We start from the raw sequence: 20,518 nt of genomic DNA, 5'->3' as shown, positions 1-20,518 counted from the left end.
CTACATGGGGAAAAAATAGGATTGTTATCAAAGAGACAGCCTGAAGGACCAGAGTCTGGGGTGACTACAGTTGATCTATAAGCTGAGAAAAGCCGGTCAGGTTTGGAGGCTAGGCACCATTGCTGGGGGTGCTGAAGGGAAGGGGCAGGTTCCACCGTTATAGCCTCATCCTCTGCACTTGTTCTTAGGTTGCAAGGCACCAACTGCTCCAGCTACAGGATCTACCCTTGGGCAGCAGCTGCTTAGCATCAGTTTGGGGAGCACCCCATTGCCCTTAAGCATATAGAAAAACTGGAGCAGGTGGAGGAATCCTTAGAGCAAGCACAGGAATAGGAATAGTATAGGCCTGGTGACCCCAGCCAGCACTAGGCAAGGGAAATATTGAAGCAATTGCTTAAGCAGCATAAATGATCCTGGGAGTTGGAAGGGGCCTGCTGGGCAGGCAGAAAGCTGAAATTTGTCTAGGGAGTAAAGGTGAATTTGGAAACTGTGTGGGCAGTCCAGGAGACCACTCAGAGGGGGAATTCCAGGTGTGTAGAAAGCCTCAATTTACCTATGGGGCTGAAAAAGTTATTTTTTGAAACAGGAAGAACGATCCTTAGGCATAGCACAAGCTCTGTGATCACAGCCAACAATGAAGCAGGGGACCATGAAAGCAGTGTATATTGCACAACTAGCCAAAGCAGTTTATAGGGGCCAGCTGGCACATCTTTTAGATTGCAGTGACCACAGGAAACACTCTGCCACTGGCCTGGTAGGGGGATGGGCCACCAGAAATGTGCTCGGCTTACAGCAACAGAGAGAGCCTTTTAAGAAGAGATAGTGAGTATCCCTTGACTTGGGGCTACAGAGAATGCTCTCTAGACTCGCCAAACAAAGGAGTGACTACAGAAAAGCACCTGCCCCTGAAGCTGCCTCCCAACCAAGGGAGGGACAGCAGGAGCAGCTGCTTATGTTGCCAACTGCAAGAAGTCACACTGAGAGCTGCCTGGAAGCAGGAGGGGTCTCAGGAGACAGTTCTTCTCTCCCACCACTGGCCACAAGAGCAATCCTGTGAACCATGTACCACTGGCAACTCACAGACCCCATCACTCAGCTCCAGGGTAGGTTGCATAATACCATAGCTCCCATCACGAGCTCTGGGTCCATGTAAGCTGTTACCAACCCTGAGTAATCTAAGACTAGCCACCAGCTGCTGCATCTACATTCCCACTATCAAGGGGACAAGAAACACAGCAAGTTAGACATCATGAGATGACAAAGAAATAGCTATCAGAGAAAAGAACAAGACAAGAGTTCCCATTGTGGCTCAGCGTTTAACAAGCCTGACTAGTATTCATGGGGACATGGGTTCAATCCCTGGCCTAACTCAGTGGGTTAAGGATCCAGCATTGCTGTGAGCTGTGGTGTACATCACAGATGCAGCTGGCATCCTTGTGTTGCTGTGGCTGTGGCATAGGCTGGCAGCTACAGCTCAGATTTGATCCCTAGCCTGGGAATCTCCATATGCCACAAGTGCAGCCCTAAAAATACCCAAAAAAAGGAAAGAAAAGAAAAGAAAAAAAAAGAAACCTAAAGGAAAAGCAAACTAAGATGAATAGCATAATATCTGAAATAAAAAATACGCTAGAAGGAATAAACAGCAGAATAACAGAGGAAGAAGAATAGATAGGTGATGTGTTAGATAGAGTGGTGAAAAATCACTGCCACAGGAGAAAAAATTAAAAAAAAAATAATGAAGAGTTCCCATTGTGGTACAGTGGAAATGAATCTAACTAGGAACCATCAGGTTGAGGGTTTGATCCCTGGCCTCACTCAGTGGGTTGAGGATCTGGCATTGCTGAGAACTGTGGTGTAGGTTGCAGATGTGACTTGGATCTGATGTTGCTGTGGCTGCGGTGTAGGCCAGCAGTTGAAGCTCCAGTTGGACTCCTAGCCCATGAACCTCCACATACTGCAAGTGTGGCCCTAGAAAAGTGGAAAAGAAAAAAGAATGAAAAGAACTGAGGAGAGTCTGAGAGTCCTCTGGAACAACATTAAATGTACCAACATGTGCATCATAAGAGCCCCAGAAAGAGAGTAGATAAAGGGCTAGAGAAAATATTCAGAGTTTATAGACAGAAACTGCCCTAATATGGGAAAGGAAACACTCACTCAAGTTGAGGAAGCAAAGCGAAACCCACCCAGAATAAACCCAGCAAGATACAAACTAATCAAACTGACAAAAATTAAATACAAAGAAAAAAATATTAAAAGAAGCCATGTGGAAAAGCAACACAGCATAAAGGGGGACCCCTATAAGGATAACATCTGATCTTTCAGCAGAAACTCTGCAAACTAGAAGGAAGTGGAAAGACATATTTAAGGAGCTTAAAATAAGGAATCTAGAACCAAGAATAGTATAACCACAAGGCTTTCATTCAGATCTGATGGAGAGATCAAAGGTTTTCAGCCAGGCAGAAGCTAAGAGAATGCAGCACCTCTAAACCAGATCTACAACAACTGCTAATGGAAATTCTCTAGGGAAAAAAGAAAAAGCCACAATTAGAAAGAAGAAAATTTCAAATCAGATACTTAGAGGCACTGGTAAAGACAAAGATAAAGGTAGGAAATCACCCATTGACAATTGAATGGCAAAACTAGCAAACACAGGAAGAGAAAACCGATGCAAACATTGAAAATACATCTGAGGATAAGATGTCTGCAAGCACAAACCATTCTATACACATATAGCTGGTTATATCCAAATCTAATGGCAACCAAAACCCAAAGAATTATAGTGGAGGAACACATAAGAAAAGAAGCAGCAATCCAAACACAACACTAAAGAGAGCATATCACGAGAGAAAGCAACAGAAGAGGAAGGGAAGTAAAAAAGACCCAAAGTAGTATTCCCAAACAATGAGGAAAATGGCAATAAACCCATTTTAATCCCATTTAATCACACTGAATTTAAATGGATTAAATGCTCCAACCAAAAGACACAGACTGGTTGAATGCATTCAAACCAAGACCCATATATGCTGTTTACAAGAGACCCACTTCCGTCCTAAAGACACAGACTGAAAGTGAGGGGATGGAAGAAGCTATTACAGGCAATGGAGATCAAAGGAAAGTGGGGGTAGCAATACTCATATCAGACAAAATAGACTTTAAAGTAAAGAACGTCACAAGAGCTGAAGAAGGACACTACATAATGATCAAAGGATCTACTCAAGAAAAGGATATAACAATTGTAAATACATAAGCACCTAATATTGGAGCACCACAATATAGAAGGCAACTGCTGACAGCCATAAAAGGAGAAATAAACAGCAACCCAATAATACTGGGGGACTTTAACATCCCACTTGCATCAAGGACAGATCATCCACACAGAAAACCAACAAGGAAACACGGGCCTTAAATGAGACTCTAGAACATATAGATTTATCTGATATTTATAGAACACTGTGTCCCCAAGTAGCAGAACATATATTCTTACGAAGTGCACATGGAACATTCTCCAGGATAAATGACATCTTGGGCCAGAGATCAAGCCTTGGTAAATGTTAAAAAGTTGAAATTTCTTTCAAGTATTTTCTCCAACCATAATGCTGTGAGACTAGAAATCAACTACAAGGGAAAAACAGCAAAAACCTCAAACTTCTGGAAGCTAAACAATATGTTTCTGAACAACCAACGGATCTTTGAAGAAACTGAAGGGGAGACCAAAAGATACTTAGAGGAAGATACAACAATCCCAAACCTCTGGGACATAGCAAAAGCAGATATGAGAGGGAAGTTTATAGCAATACAAAGCCTATCTCAGGAAACAAGAAAAACCTCAAATAAACAACCTACCTCACACATAAAACAGCTAAAGGAGGATGAACAAACAAAGCCCAAAAAATAGTAGAAGGAAAGAAATCATAAAGATTAGAGCAGTAAAAAATGAAATAGAGACAAAAAAACAAGAGAGAAGATCAATGAAACCAAAAGTTGGTTCTTTGATAAGATCAAAAAGTTTATAAACCTTTAGCCAGACTCATCATAAAAAAAAATGAGAGGACTCAAATCAATAAAATTAGAAATAAAATGAGAAATTATAACTGACTACACAGCAATCCAAAGAATCCTATGGTATTACTTTAAACAACTGCATGGCAATAAAATGGACAACCTGTAAGAAATGGACAAATTCTTCCAAAATTACAACCTACTAAGACTGAGCCAGGAAGCAGTTGAAAATATGGATAGACCAATCACTAGTACTAAAATTGAAAATATGATTTTAAAAAACCTCTAAAAAACAACAGTCCTGCACAAGATGGCTGTACAGGCAAATTCTCTCAAACATTCAGAGAATAGTTAACACCTATTCTTCTGAAACTCTTCCAAAATATTGCAAAAGGAATAACATGTCCAAGCTCATTCTATGAGGCCACCATCACCAAGAAACCAAGAGCAGACAAGGATACCACACACACACACACACACATGCACACACACGCACGCACATACACACGCAATTACAGGCCAATAATGCTGAAGAACGTAGATTCAAAAAACCTTAACAAAAATATTAGCAAACCGAATAGAAACATACTTTACAAGGATCATACACCATGAACAAGTGGGATTTATCCAAGGGATGCAAGGATTCTTCAATTTTTGATTTGCAAGGTAATCAAAATATGCAGGAAAATCTTTTTGACAAAATTCAACACCTGTTTCTGATAAAAACTCTCCAGAAGTGTTGTATTTTAATACTATTCTCTTTTGAATATTTCGTTCTTAGTATACACAGTGCAACCAATTTTTGAATGTTCGTCTCATATCCTGCTATTTGCCTAATTCATTGATCAGTGTGAGTAGTTTTTGTGTGTGTGGCATCCTTAGGGTTTTCTATATGTGGTATCATGTCATGTGCATAGAGGGCCATTGTGTTTCTTCTCTCACAATTTGGAGAGATTTTATTTATTTTGTTTGTCTGATTGCTGTGGCTAGGACTTTCAACAATTTGTCGAACAAAAGTGGTGAGAGTGGTCATCCTTGTCTTGTTCTAAATTTTAGCGGGAAGGCTTTCAGCTTTTCTCCATTGAGTATTATATTTGTTTTGGGTTTGTCATAAGTGGCTTTTATTATGTTAAGGTATGTTCCCTCCATACTCACTTTGGTAAGTGTTTTCATCATGAATGGATGTTGGATTTAGTCAAATGCTTTTTCTGCATCTATTGAGAATGATTGTGTGTTTTTTGACTTTTATTTTGTTAATGTGGAGCATGATGTTGATTGATTTGCATATGTTGGACTGTCCTTGTGTACTTGGGATGAATCCTGCTAGGTCATGGTGTACGATGTGTTTTATATGTCGTTGGATTCGGTTGGCTAAAATTTTTGGTGAGTATTTTTGTGTATATATTTTCATCCAAGATATTGGCCTATAATTTTCCTTTTTGGTAGTATCTTTGTCTGGTTTTAGTATTAGGGTGATGTTGGCGTCAGAGAATGTCCTTGGGAGAGAAAAAATACAATATCTTTTAAAATTAGACCTCAAAAAATTAAATATCTATAGCAATAAACATGACCAAGGAGGTGAAAGACTTATCTGCTGAGAACTATAAAATATTAATCAGGGAAATTAAAGAGGAATCAAAGGAATGGAGAGATATTCCATACTCCTTGAATAGAAGAATTAATAATTAAAATGGTCATTGGTGTACATATATTTGGCTCACTTTGCTGTAGAGCAGAATTTGACAGAAAGTTCTAAATCAACTATGAAAAAAAAAAAATCAGCCAACGGTGCCAAAGGTCAATCAGAGTGATACTGTGAAAATCTGGACTCAGTCCTTAAGAATTGATGAAAAGTATTGCAGGGGTGTTATGGCTCTAAAGCCTTGTCAATCTGGAAAATTTCTGCTCCTTGTGGACATCAGTACATCTGCCTTTCTAAGGAAGAGGTTTTAGATCCCAAAGCAGAGACTTGGGCAGGAGCTCACCCATGCTGGCTACCCTCACAGTCTGTATCCTTTGAGCTTACATCCACTTATACTGGAAAGCGATGGCCCTGTTGTTGACCAGAGTGTGCAGCCCCTAGGTACTCTTTGCACAAGCAGTTGAGCAGGGCGCAAGTCCTCTACAGGTCATCAGTGTCTGGCTGGTGGAAGCACAGGCTCAGGCCCTCTGCCTGGTGCTGCTTCTTGGCTGCTTGCCCTTGTGCCCACCCGGGGAGATCCACATTCCCAGAGAACTTCCACCATAACTCCTGCATGATGGCCAATCCAATACCTGTTTGTCTTAGTCAAGAGGGCCATGTGGGTGTTGGACAACATAGCCAATGCTGTTGGGGGGGCCCTGGTGTGGCGAGTGGAGGGTGGTGGGAGCCTAAGGCTAGAAGCTCAGCTGTGCAAGGGGCAGCCCTTGGTAACACAGAAGCCAGCTAGACTAGTGCTGGGATTCAGTGTGTCTGGGATCCAGGACTGTGACTCTGCCTTCTGCCCCCCATTCCAAGGACCACCCAAAGTTGCAGTAGGTTCCTAACAACTGAGTCCTGACCCTCCCCTCTCTCTGGTGCTGCCTCCAGAGCAGAACCTGGAAACAGCTGTCTATTGATCTCACCTCTGAGCTGCACATGGGTTGGAAGGGTGGAGACGGGTTGATGAAGGGTCTGTAGGGGGCTAGTTATTCCTGGCGATTGACCAAAAAATAATTTGGGGGGGAGATCTCCAAAAGGAGAAAAAGGAGTGCACATTCATTGTCTTGGGCTGGCTCAACACCCCCTCCAGAATGGCAGGGATTGCCTTTCCCTAAAATGCAAAAACAATTACTGCGGGCGATGGCTTCTGAGGACATAGTTCCAGGCACTTTCTTAAGAGGAATTCAGGACACGGAGTGAGAGAAAATGGTCTTGTGATTCCACTTACCTGTGGGCAGGGTACCTGACTCTGTGGGATTCCCAGTGTTGCCCCAAGTGGTGGTGTTGTTTGTGAAGCGCTCTGTGCCAAGCCACTAATTGAGTGTTTCTTTAATGGTTACGTAATTTTAGGATTGCTGAATGTTCCTAAATTTGGTTTTGTGCTATGTCAAGCTAGTAAGTGCTACATCTAGGGAGCTCCCTGGTGGTCTAGCTTGGGACTCATTCCTTGCCCGGCTGCAGCCAGGGTTCAGTGCTTGGTCTGGGAATTGAGACCCCACATCAAGCCACTGCATGCCATGGCCACCACCCACCCAAAGTAATGTATGCAAGAATGTGTTATTTACATGGAATTTGACAGGGAGTGCCTCCGTGAAGGCAGGAAACAGAAGGTGGGGGACCATTCCTGGGGCCCTGGGGAAGCCAGGCTTGATGTTGGGCAGAAGAAGCTTGTCCTTGCTGTCCTGGTGGTACTGCGACCCTGTTATAGGGACTCATGCCAGAGGATGCTTAGCACTTCCCGTGCGTTTTCAACACTGTCACCTCTATCCTGACACTGATCTTCCCAGCACACCTATGACTGTGATCCCCAGTTTACAAGTGAGGGGATACAGTAGATGTAGCATTTGCTCAAGGTCATGCAGGAAGGTGGCCCGGCCAGGACTCTTTGGTTCCAGATGTTCACTTACAAACTTGAAGCTATACTAGACACCTCCAAACTAGACTCGAGAATTAGGTATATTTGAGCTGAGTTAACATTTAACAGTCTGCATGCATGGACATTTATAGAGAACTATTTATTCATCTTTGACTTTTATTCATCATTTGGAATCCATTCCATTTTCCCTCCCTGGGATTGCAGAGGAAATCACAAAAGCCTTCACAGAATGAGCAGCCGTCTCCCAGTGGGGACTTAATAGAGAGAGATTTGGATTCTTTTACAAAGTTGTTTTTTTTTTTTTTTTTTTTTGCACAGGAATATTTTTGATAGTGTAAATATCCTTTTGGTGAAATCAGGACACAAATTATGACTTGACCCGGGGGTAGCTCTCAAGGGGAACACCCCATTCTACAACTTTTTTCTCAGAAACAAACTGACCGTGAGGCCCCTCTGCACCCGAGGGCAAAAGAGCCAAGTACACGGGGGTCTCTGCTCCTTCTTCTGGGCTCTTGGGGGCTTTGGGTCCAGCCATGTCAGTTCTCACCCACCCTGGGCAGCAGGCATTCAGAAGGATCTTGTCCCCTGCTCTCTGCTCACTCAGTTTCCTGGCGTAGATCCTGGAGAGTACAGTGACCCCGATTTTTGTCACTCCGTACGCGGTACTTGGCCAACCTTCCTTCTCATGGACTCCGTTCTTTGTGTCTTCCACGAACTTGTTCATGAGCCCCACCAGCTCTTCCTCTGTGATGGTCTCACTCTTGAACTTCTGCTGCAATTCAGGGCTGCAGTTCTTAAGAGCACGGACACTCTCAGTGCTAGATACATTCACCACTCTGCCTAAAATACACACAAATCATTACATAGAGAAGTGAGTACAAGAAGGATGAATACCCAGCTTGGGACAGGACTTACCTCTGTAAAGGAGCATTAGGGAAGGAAAGGAAAGTACTTGGGGTGGTTATACTGGGTTTTATTTGTTTTATTATTTTAAGTAACCATGTATATTTCTAATGTTGGTTGAAACCATCTGGGGGTTTATCATTTTGGAAATTACAGGAATGAAGTCTTCTACTTAAAATCAACAAACAAATCATGGTAATGTGAAGAGTTTTGTAAACCTACTACCTAGAAATTTGTGAAAATTACTGTAAAAATTCAACTCTTTAAAGTCTTTGGAAATGGTCCTTAAGGCATACAGCAAATGAAGAAACGTTTTCCAGAATATCTACAATAACTCAGGTAAGAACAGAGAGATTCTGTGGTGATTCAACCATGACTTGCTCCTTCCCTTCCCCCTTTCTGTCCACAGCAATAGAAACTGCACCCTAGACGCTGCATCTGAGAACATAGGACTCTCTTCTTGTCAAGGGCTATGGTATCTTCCCAAGATGGGTAGGACATCAGCATTTCTCACCTTGGCCCTCAGCTACCTGTTGCAGAGGTTCAGTTCCTGGCAAGTGTATCCAGGAGGTGAGGACTTCCTTCTTCCACCTGGCCCTCATTTGTGGGACAAAGGCTCTACCTTAGGTTGGGCATCTGGAGAATACTACAGCCTAGACTATCCTTGCCCCAGCTTGTTTGTAAGGCAGAATTATGCAAAGAGAAGCGAGAAGAGAAGACCAGAGACTACTGCCCCTCCCTCGCAGCTCCTAAAGCAGGAGTGTCACTGCAAGAGAAATGTCACCATCCCTGTCCCTAATTTCAGACCTGTGGCTTAGAGATTTTGCACAGTGGAAAGAGGCAGGACATAAAACCTGAGAGGTCTGAAGCTCTCCCAAAAGGAACTGATTTTATTTGAAAGAGCATGAGGAAGTTAGATCTTAAGGGCATTCTCAAGAACAATGTAAGTTGTGCTGAAAAGCAATTAGGAGGAGATTGGTAGCTTCACTAGAAATATAAGCTAAATCATGCAAGTCAGCAATTTTGCCAGAGAAAACGAGAAAAAGGTGAGGATAAGAACCCTCCTGGGTTCCGAACAGGCCACAAAAAGTACCCTTTCAAAAGAGCCTGAATTTAATTGGATCAAGACCCATGTGTGGAGTTCCCATCGTGGCGCAGTGGTTAATGAATCTGACTAGGAACCGTGAGGTTGCAGGTTCGATCCTTGCTCAGTGGGTTAAGGATCCTGCGTTGTTGTGAGCTGTGGTGTAGGTTGCAGATGCAGCTCGGATACTGCATTGCTATGGCTGTGGCGTAGGCCGGCGGCTACAGCTCCGATTTGACCCCTAGCCTGGGAACCTCCATATGCTGCGGGAGTGGCCCAAGAAATGTCAAAAAGACCAAAAAAAAAAAAAAAGATCCATGTGTGGAATAATTTTTGCTTTGCACTGTTAAAAACAATAGAGCAACTGGCTGGCCAGTAGTGGAGATTAACAGCTGGGTGTGGTCCAGGAAAAAGCCGGCAAAAGAGAACTTTGCTAAATCCACTGTGATCCCAGAGGGACAGTGGTTCTAAACTAGGCTGTCCTTCCTGAGCTGTAACATTAGAGGCTTCACACTGCAGAGGGAGGAGGGTGGGAAACCCAACTTCAAAAAATAATGTCTATGAACGAATAAGTAAATAACAACCACAAGCCCGAGGAAGATGGGCTCTAATAGCAAAAGTAGCTATAAAATTCTACAATGTCCAGTTTCCAATCCAAAATTAGCAGACATGGACAAAAATTTTTAAACTCTGACTCACACAGGGGGAAAAAAGTGGCAACAGAAAATTGGTCATGCTGCCATAGTCAGTTAGCTTTGATTTCCATCCCCCTAAAGGTTCGTGAGTTCAGAAAATATCAACAAATAAGAGAGTCAATGGCCTAGGAGTCCCATTCGATGATCCTGTGACATAAAGTGATTTAGAGAAACTGTTTTATTAATCATCCAAGCATTCTTCTAAGATGAGTACATTTTAGAAACGAGTCAATTATCCCATGTCCTTCTTTTTACCTAGAACAGGTAAGGAGTGTGAAGCAACTCGTAAATTACTAGAAATGGCATTGTCCTTAAGACAGTATAGAGCCATCAAAATGTTGCAGTAACACCGTTCAGAGATGCTATATGTGGGTTAATTTATTTCACTCTCAAAAAAATATGATCAGCCTCTCTCACAACACAAATAACACATACTTCATGACTTAAAAATGCAAAACATAGAAAGGCATAAAGAAAGAAAAAATGCAGGAGAAGAAGTCAGAATGGTTAACTGGTATACAGGAAAGGCAGCTATATTGCTCAAAGGGCCTTGCCATTATTTTTCACGTGCCTTTAATCTGGATAGTGGACAGGGAAACACTATCCTACTAAGTTGGTTATAATTAGTAATCAAATGGCAAGCTCTTTTTCATTCTTCATTCACTCGTCTATCTTAGGAAGTCTAGAATCAGTGGTAGAAATAATAACCTGGATTAGGGAAGTCAACCAGAAGATCAAAATTCTCTCGGGCTAATACACTCCTGAGTGCCGAGTGCTCCTGAGTGCTTCATTTTCCCAGTGTGCACCATGCCGGCTCTCCCACTGACCCAAGGATTAGAACTAGCCTCCTGGAGCCCTCTGCCTGAAGCTAGGTGAGACTGTAGACTCCTCAGAACAGAATCCCATGCTAGATTAAGTCATGATAACATGAACCGCTTCCCCAAAGAAGCAGAAGAGTTCTCTCATCTCAAAAGTCTAGTAAATCTTACACCCATCCTGAGAATACAGCTCGTATTTAGATTTTCATTAACTCTAGCAAGAGAAACTGTTCAACAGCAGCTGCCTTAGCAAATCCAGGAAGTTCTCATTCCTCCTTCTGGACAAAGCCCAGAGGTGGGAGGCAATGGCCCAGATAACTAAGAAAAATTGTTGGCTGGAAGTCGTTAGCATAAGGAGAAGGGGCAGTGGTGACTCAGGGAACTCCACTGCTGCCCTCAAATACTGGGATGAGTGGACAAATTAGGGGACATTCTAAAGATTGACTTTTGAGGCTGAACCAAGTCTTAGAAGTAGTAGAACTTTTCAGGAGGACAGGATGGGGAAACAGGGCAGAAGCTGAGTGTAAATTGGAAATGCACAAACTCAATCTCAAGCAACACCTCTTAGTCTTTCTAAAAGTATCTGCTTGTCTTATTTGGTGTATTTAATGGGTGGTGGTTCTCCTACTGTCTCCTTACTTCTGGGTCAGTATTACAGCAGTTTAACCCAAAGGAATAGGAGAGTGTTTGATCAGCAACATTAAGCACTTTGAAGGGCAGTTAAAATGGTCTTGGAGTTTGGCAGCTCAGATTACAGATCCCTCTGAGCCATGCTAAGGGCTTGGACTTTGCTCCGGAAGGATTTTAGGGAGAGGAGTGAGCCTGCTGAGGGCAGAGAATGAAAGGAAAGGACTCAAAACGAGGGGAGGGGTCTCTGAGGAGGATTTACAATTGTCTACAAATGACAGCTGAAGACCTGCTGTAGAGCTGGAACGGAGGAGAAGGCCTGGGGCGAAACTTAGTAGGATAACTCTTAGGATCTGGTAAATGGTAATGAGTGGGAAGACACGGTGACCGCCAGCATCTCCAGGTGGGTGGAGGATGGGATCACTGACCAAGATGATTTGGGGAAAGGATGAGTCCTTGGACATAAGATGGAGAGGCAGGAAAACAAAATGTGTGCTTGGAGCTCTGGGAATGTTCCCATGCACTAATGAACTGAGGGCATGGGCACTAATGAACTGAGGGCAGCACAGGTTCCATTAGTCTGATCAGGTCACCGTGAGAGGAAGAGGTGGAGGAGAAGGTCTCAGGTGAAATCCTAAGGGAAGTCCAGCTGTGATGGGCACTGAGCAAGTTAAGGGCCTCTTGGAGGAGACCTCTGAGCTAAAATGGAAAAGAGAGGAAAGAGCCAGATATGCAAAGAGAAGCCAGACAGAGAGCACCCCTGACCTGGACAGTGAGGTCTCAGGGCACCTGGCTGGGTGGAGACACATCCTGGAGGCCAGTGGCAGGCAGGGCTCAGGTCCTACTAGAAACACTACAGCTTGGGCTCCAATCAGACTCACCTTGGGGTTTTATCAGAGGCAGGAGCTCTGTGCATACATTTCGGGTTCCCAAGAAGTTTGTTTTCATAGTTACTTCTGCTTGAATATGAAACGGTGTGGGATCAACAGCTTTCAGGAGAAAAGGAGAGTGACTATCAGCCATGTCGCAACATTCCATAGGAAGATATTAAAAAATGGTGAGTGAGAAATCTGCGAAGTTTTGGAAAAGTGCATCTAGTTAATAGCATTGCGCCCATGTGAATTTCTGGGATAATGCTGGGCAGTTTTGTAAGGTCACACCACTGGGGGGAGGCTGCACAAAAGGTGCACCGGGAGGGATCCCGGTGTAGCAGTTTTTACAATTTCCTTATTTCAAAATAAGTTGAAAATTCACTCATCTGCACTCAGGTCCAATCAGGAAGAAGTTGTGGAACAACCTAGAAAAGTTCCCCTGGAACCAGCCAAAGACACAGTTCCCTCTGGCTAGAGAGCACTCAATTCCCAGCGGCCTCTGCTAGCTGTACCCTTTCCCACTTTTCATTTGCTTCCCTATTCCCATTCCGGACCCCACAGCTGCGATTCCTCAACAGTTCCAACCCATCCTGCGTGACCGCCTTGCCTGCGAGCACCTACCCCCTTACTTTTGAAAGCGATGCCCGCGTTATTGACCAGCACGTTGAGTCCCCCATACTCCTTGAGCAGGAAGTCGCGCAGGGCCCGGATGCTCCGAAGGTCGTCGATATCCAGCTGGTGGAAGCGCGGGCTCAGGCCCTCAGCCTGCAGCTGCTGCACCGCCGCCTGGCCTCTCGCCACGTCCCGCGCCGTAAGCACCACATCCCCCGAGAACTGCCGGCACAGATCACGCGCGATGGCGAGGCCGATGCCCTTGTTGCCGCCGGTCACCACCGCCACGCGAGTGTTGGACGACATGGTCGGGAGCCGGGCAGCGGTGCCTCTGCACGGACAGCGGATGGGTCTGGTTTCTCCCAAACGCGGGGCCGAAGGTCTGCGCAATGCTGGCAGCCGATGCGACGCAGAATGGGTTGTGTGCCCACTAGCAGCACTCTCGCCGCGAGCCTCCGGACTGAATGCATAGGCGCGGGCCCCACCCGCTCAGGGCCTGGCTCCGGGATGCCGCTCTAGGGCTGAAGGGAAAGTAGAGAAGGGGCGCTGGGGTTGGTTTGCAGAGCTGTTCGCTGAAGAGCCGTTGCCCAGCAACCGCGTGCCTGAGAGCAGAGAATCATTCCGATTGGCTGTTGTTGAATACGTTTAAACTGAGCCCTTATCTTCTGTTTTGCCAGCTTTTCTTTGTATTCACCCACTGCTAGCCTCTTCACAGTTGCACTTAAAGAAATGGGTCGATTTCACAGACTTTTTTTTTTTTTTCTTTATAGCGTTTAAAAGGATATTGCTCAAACTCTTTAGAACCTAGAGTTGTGGAATAAACTGGAAGAACATGATGGAGATCAAATGTGTGTTGATATCTTCCCAAAGAATGGGAAAGCAAAGCTATTGGTTTATCCTTGGCTGGTTATCACCTGTTAGTGGGGATGAGGTGGAGGTAGATGATGGGCCCCTGGGCGGAGAACAGCTAGGACTTCTTTCCTTTTGACACTTCAAGGAAAAAGTTAATGGCAGGAACCGAGCTCTGCAGGAGTGGGAAGATCCGAGGACCATTTCAATCACTCCTGGGGTGAGGGAGACCTCCCTGATTACATGTGAGCAGTAAGACTCCTGAGGTCAAAAAGGGAGGGGGCGCCAGGCCATAATAAGTCCTTACTGAACACCCTTTGCTCTGGAATCCATCTTGGCCAAAAGATGCACAGGCATATGGGGGAGGGTCCTGTGTCCAGTCAGGTGTGAAAAATAAAACAAGATAATTGGCTGTACAATGATCATCACAGCTCAGTTTTACAGCATGTCCATGCCAAACCCCAGCTATAAAAATATAGCAAATTTCATTGAGTTAAAGAAAAAGATAATGGGTTAAACAAAGAACTGTGCTGTATAAGTGATCTAAATCACCTCTCTGGTGCTCTTCTCACTTGGGGACACCTGCACCCACACCTCTCCTTAGGGTGTGTACTACTTCTTTGCTTCTAACTTAAATTACTCCTCCATTTGCTCTCCCACATGTAGTACTGTGACTCTGACAACAAATTTTACACCTGTTTTCATAGTATTTGCCGCCTTGAAACATTCTTACTTTCAACAGGTGGCAAGGATCAGGACAATTCTCTCTGGAATCTTTATCCACTGGTTTCAGTGTTCATGTGATTGCATAGTTATCTGGACAGATTTTATAGGAAATAGTTAATAAAAGTCAAAAGTGCAGTTAGATAGGAATTCCCTGGTGGCCTAGCTGGTAAGTGTTTGGCATTGTCTTTGCTCTGGTACAGGTTTGATCCCTGGACTGGGAACTTCTGAATGCTGCAGGCATGGCCAAATTTTTTTTTTTAAATTGAAAAATAAAGCACCATTAGATCACACACACACACACACACACACACACACACCCACCCTCTCATACGAATCAGGGCAATTCTACTTTTAGCTCCTAGCTAATCTAGTGGCTAGGATTCCTAGTTTTCAACCAGGCTCCCCAGGTTTCAATTTCTGAACAGAGAATGAAGATTTCACTCTGAGCCATCATTCACTGCTGTCTGTCCGAGATCAGAGAGTGTTTACTAAATCATCACGGGGTTATCTCCCTGGACACTTGCAGGGTTGCCAGGCAAGCTGTATGTGGCTCCTGGGTACAAAGGGGCTTTGCAGCCCTTTGTTACACCGACAGTAACTCATCAAGATGCATCTTATCGCCACTTTAAAGGATCCCCAGAAAGTACATAAATTAACTCTAAGGTTGGAAATTAATTTTCTTCCTTACTAGGTATATATATACTACTGAGGAATTCAGGGGACTGTACGATAATATTCATTTGTGTACTGTACTCTTGCTGAGTGAAAAAACAAAAAGCACAACCTAAAAGTTGAGAATTACATTTTATTCAGCAGACTTACTAAAGACTTAAGCCTGGGATGCAGCCTTTCTGATATCTCTGAGGGACTGTTCTGAACAAGTAAGGGAGGGGTCAGGATATATAGAAGTTTTTGCAAAACAAAACAAACAAAACAACAACAACAAAACCAATAAAGCCAGGTAGTTGGAACATCAAAAGATTACAGCTAATTAAAGAAGACCAGACATCTCAATGTATTGAATTTAGCACTTTTCCATGTATGCGAAGATGCAAGAGCCTGGGTTTATTGAAATTATTCCTTTGGTCTGCACCTTAACTACCTAGGGCCAGTATCCTGTGTTTCTCCATCCTGAATCCCCTCAGGGTATACCACTGGCATCAACTGCAGTGGCTGATGGTTTGATGGTCTGTTAACATCTTTCCTTTGCAGAACCAGTTGGCAACATTCTTTGTCCACAATCTTCTTGTAGCCACAAGCTACCAGTGACCATTTAAATGTAAATTTAATCAAAATAATACAATTAAAATCAGTTCTTTAGTTGGATTAGCTACATTTCAAGTGCTGTATGGGCATATTTGTTAGTGACTGATGTACTGGACAGTGCAAATATTTCTTTCCATCAAAGCATAAAGTTATCCCGAACAACAATGCTTTAGATAGTTTCCAATTATGTAGCAATTTCAAGGTAGTTTTCCAATCAGTTGCAAAAAATGAAACGAATAATCAGGGAAATACCTTTGCATTTTTTGACATGGACGGGCCCACAGCATACACAAGTTCCTGGGCCAGGGATCAAATCTGTGCCACAGCAGCAACCTGAGTCACTGAAGTGCCTGTCCTTAACCCATTGAGCCTTCAGGGAAGTGTTACCTTTGCTTTTTTTTTGACTTAAAATTTTATTGAGGCTCCAGGATAGACATTGGCAACTAGCCTCTTGTTTACACTTCTTGAGGCAGTAGATAAATCAGCTCCAGGGCCAACATTTACAACCAGCCACATCTATCTATACTATAAGATAGACATTAACAACAGGCACAAGGCAAATAACTGGTACTTGCCTTCTGCGAACTGGTTAAACAATGGTAATGACGGGATCGAAAGAGGGGCTGAGCCCTGCCTGGGCAGAAGAACAAAGATGTCACATAGTCCCCATCTTCAGGGTCAAGGAGACCCCAACTGCACGTGCGCAGAGAGACCCCTCTGGGTCAGAAAGGGAGGGGGTGCCTGGCCATAATAAGTCTGGATAACCTTCCCGCCATGCTCTGCTTCAGAATCCATCTTGGCCAAAAGACGCGCACACAGATCAGGGGAGGGCCCTGGGTCTGGTCAGGTGTGAAAGACGAAGCAAGGTAACTGGCCAAAGGAAGACAAACCCCGGGAAGAACTACCCCATGTAAGTGGTGTAAGTCACCTCTCTGGCTTGCTCCTCATTCAGGGGATGCCCGAACCCTCACTCCTTTGGGTGTGTATCACTGCTTTACTCTGCCTTCGATAAATAGACTAATTCTCTGTATTTCTATGCTCTCCCACATGTTGTACTGTGTTTCGAACAATAAACTTTATACCTATTTTTACACTCTTTACTTACTTGAAATAGTCTTGCTTTCAACAGCGGGCAAGAATCAGGGGAATTCTGCTTTCAGCTGATAGCTGGTCTAATGGCTAGGGTTCCTGGTTTTTATATCCAGGCTGCCCAGGTTCAAATCCTGAGCAGAGAATTTGAGATCTCTCTTCCAGCCATCACTTACTGCTGTCGCTCTGAAATCTAGATGATCATAGATTCACACGTACTAGTGAAAAATTATACTTTACCCAGTTTTCCTCAATGGTGATATTTTGCAGCTATAATACAATGTCACAATCAGGATACTGACATCAAAGCAATCCACCAAACATATTCAGATTTTCTCCATTTTACTTATTTGTGTGTGTGTGTTCACATCTATAGAATTTTATCTCATGTGGAGATTTATGCATTAAAAAGATATAACAGTTCCATTAGCACAATGATCGTTCTTGCTATTCATTCATAATCAAACATACTTCTCTCTTGCCCTCCACCCCCAAACCAATCCCCTGACAATCACCCATCTGTTCTCCATTTCTAAAAGTTTATTGTTTCAAAAGGGATTTTTTTTTTCCACTCAGGATAATTAGGTGCATTGTTTTGGATTTTCCCCTTTATGCAAGTGTATGGGTGTTCTCTGTCACTTTTCATACCACTAGCTACTTTTTTCCATAGCTGGGGTGAACCAGTGTCAAAAGAAAGAGGATGCATTAAACTAATTAAGAGAGCCACTCAGGGAGAGCCCGTGGTGTGCAGGGAACTTGGGGCAGGGAGAGATCTGCTGTGTCAAAAGGCAAATTCTAAAGGGGCCATGAATCATGATTTCAGCCTGATTTGCTTATAATTTTAGCACCCGTACCAACACAAGAATTGACAGGTCCATGGGGCAGGATGCTTCAGAAAACATAGTATATAAAATATAATGTAAAAAGAATTAAGCATATGATTGTTGACTAAAAAAAAAAAAAAAAAGCACAATGTGAGAATCATGAAATAGCCTTTCAGTAAGCTCTGATGATACAGCCTTTCAGTAAGCTCTGGAGAGGTAAAGAGGAAATCAATGTATCTGTGATTTGGGTGAAGGAGCATAGATGCACTCAAGCACACATTTTGGCAGAAGTTTGCTGCCAGTCATGAGGAGCAGATATTTCCATTAACGACTTTGTGCTTTTCTAGCTATGAGAAGACACAAGAAATTAGGCTTTTAAGTTCTTCTCCTGAAAATATCTAAATATCTGCAGGTGTGTTCTGACAGTTTTTCACAGAGCACAGAGTGCCTCATTTCTAATTTCTGCTTTCAAAGTGTGTTGAAGGTCAGTGATGACAGTGGCTAGTGAATTTTTTTTAGTTGGCATGATAGAAGTGGCATTGACAATTGATAGGGGAAACAAAGGGCTATTGCAAAAAATAGTTCTGGGGAAAGGGAGTGACAGTTGGAAAGAAAAAAGATACAAGTATACCAATTATGTTCTAAAGAGAGAGAGAAAAAAAGGGGATTTCTCATTTTGAAATTTTACATTTTAATAAATGAAACCATAAAACAGGCATAGGAAAATATAAGTCAAATTTTACATTTTTCAGTATGGAAAAGAGCTCTGTAAGCTTAAACCAGGAGAAAAATCACAGAAGAAAGGGTGGACAGATGTGACTATGGAAAACTTTTTGAAATTTGTTTTTGAAAAGCATGCTAATTTAAAACTAGTAAAGTAGGAATTCCCTTCATGGCTCATAGGTTAACAAACCCAGCTAGGATCCATGAGGATGCAGGTTCAATAGCTCAGTGGGTTAAGAATCTCGTGTGGTATAGGTCACAAATGTGGCTCCAACCCCTCCTTGCTGTGGCTGTGTTGTAGGTGGGGAGCTGTAGCTCTGATTTGACCTCTAGCCTGGGAACTTCCATATGCCATGAGTGCAGCCCTAAAAAGCAAAATAAATAAATAAATAAAATAAAATAAAATAAAATAAAACCAGTAAAGTCAAGTCTACTTGGGTAATTTTTTTTCTCTGTCAAATTTGGGATTGATCCTGGTGGTGAGTTTGAGCCTCTCCCCCTCCCCATAGTGGGGAGAAGAGCCCCCTTCTCCATTGTCCTTTAGGGGTTTTTATTCCTTAAAGATGGGAGAGTACCAACGTGGAGTGCAGAAAGATGTGATTTTCTCCCATTGACCCTGCTCAATTACTTATATCAGTCCTTGTCCAATGTGGGTTTTAGGGTTGGAAATGTCCCATAAGCTTTATGGTTTCTTTGTCCCCTTTCTTTCCTTAGATTAAGTCACCATTCCTCTTATTCCTTTTTTATCAGTTGAGGAGTGGGCTAGAGATTCGCGTTTCCTACAGTAAACAAAGTCTGTGGGCAGTGTGTATTTCCTATAATAAAACAAGACCTGTGGAAGTGTTACTGCCTGGAGGCCTTAAGCCATAAATGTTAAGCAATATCCATATCAAAAAGATGTATCAGAGCCCATGTTCCTACACTACTACCTGAGTTAGTATTCTGTCTCACAGCCTCGGGGCAGGGTCCTGGTTCCCTTTCAAGGGATATACATGATACTATAGGCATCTTATACACTTAAGAGGAAAGTTATGGAGTTCCTGTCTTGGCATAGCGGAAACAAATCTCGCTAGGAACCATGAGGTTGTGAGTTCAATCCCTGCCCTCGCTCAATGGGTTAAGGATCTGGCATTGCTCTGAGCTGTGGTATAGGTTGCAGACGTGGCTCAGATCCTGTGTTGCTGTGGCTGTGGTGCAGGCCAGCAGCTATAGCTCTGACTGGACCCCTAGCCTGGGAACCTCCATATGCCATGGGTACGGCCCTAAAAAGCAAAAATAAATGAATAAATAAATAAATAAATAAATAATAAATTTAAAAAGAAATAAAATAAAAATGAGTCCTTGAAAACTGACCAGCTTAGAGTCCTTCCTTGTCTTCCATGGCTTAATTGCACCCTAAACACAATCACCCATAAGCTAAAGATTAGGCACCCTGAGCAAAATTGCCTGTGGGTTAAAGATTATTAGCACATGATGTTTCTCAAGAAGTTTCCTGGTTTGTTCTAATCTCTGATCTATGTGCCCTTGTTATCCTAGGCGATAACCCGGAAGACCACCCTCGTGGTCAGGCCAAGATGCCCTGAGTCCATCTTTGATGACCATGATCCCCCCAAAGAAAGAAAAAGGCATGTTTGCCCCACATCCTGATTCCTATCTGAAAACCTGTTTTTCTCCTTTTTACTATAAAACTCCTCGCGATTCATTCCAACGGGGGCAGAGTCTTTAGGGCATTAGCCTGGTGTGGCCCTCCTTTGCCTGGCAAAGCAATAAAGCCATTTTTTCTCCTCCACCCAGAACCCTGTCTCCATGTTTCTATTCAGCAATGGCAGACAGAGGCCAAGTATCAGCAACAAATTTTGAGGGCTCGTCAGGGA

General features: G+C 43.4%; 1 protein-coding gene and 1 long non-coding RNA gene across 3 annotated transcripts in view; one reads left to right on the top strand and one right to left on the bottom strand.

Annotated features, from left to right (window-relative positions):
* LOC125135748 (uncharacterized) overlaps window positions 1–13,139 on the top strand; it is a 33,582-nt gene extending 20,443 nt beyond the window's left edge. Inside the window, exons 5-6 of one of the 2 annotated variants that reach the window (XR_007137043.1) lie at window positions 8,869–9,029; window positions 12,952–13,139. This is a non-coding gene — a long non-coding RNA (uncharacterized LOC125135748). Of the gene's footprint in view, window positions 1–8,615; window positions 9,030–12,951 lie in introns of both variants that reach the window. The other variant, XR_007137044.1, reaches the window with a different exon arrangement.
* On the bottom strand, window positions 7,677–13,786 carry LOC125135730 (carbonyl reductase [NADPH] 1). The gene is made up of 3 exons (XM_047796120.1): window positions 13,185–13,786; window positions 12,565–12,672; window positions 7,677–8,396 (listed from the first exon to the last, which is right to left on the bottom strand). Exons 1-3 carry the CDS (start codon window positions 13,471–13,473, stop codon window positions 7,924–7,926), a joined length of 870 nt encoding a protein of 289 aa, XP_047652076.1. The 5' UTR covers window positions 13,474–13,786; the 3' UTR covers window positions 7,677–7,923.
* Between the last annotated feature and the right edge of the window lie 6,732 nt (window positions 13,787–20,518).

Source organism: Phacochoerus africanus, chromosome 1 (genome assembly GCF_016906955.1).
Source record: "Phacochoerus africanus isolate WHEZ1 chromosome 1, ROS_Pafr_v1, whole genome shotgun sequence".
NCBI lineage: Eukaryota > Metazoa > Chordata > Mammalia > Artiodactyla > Suidae > Phacochoerus > Phacochoerus africanus.
The sequence above is the reverse complement of the archived record's forward strand: the minus strand, read 5'-3'. Positions and strand labels throughout refer to the sequence as shown.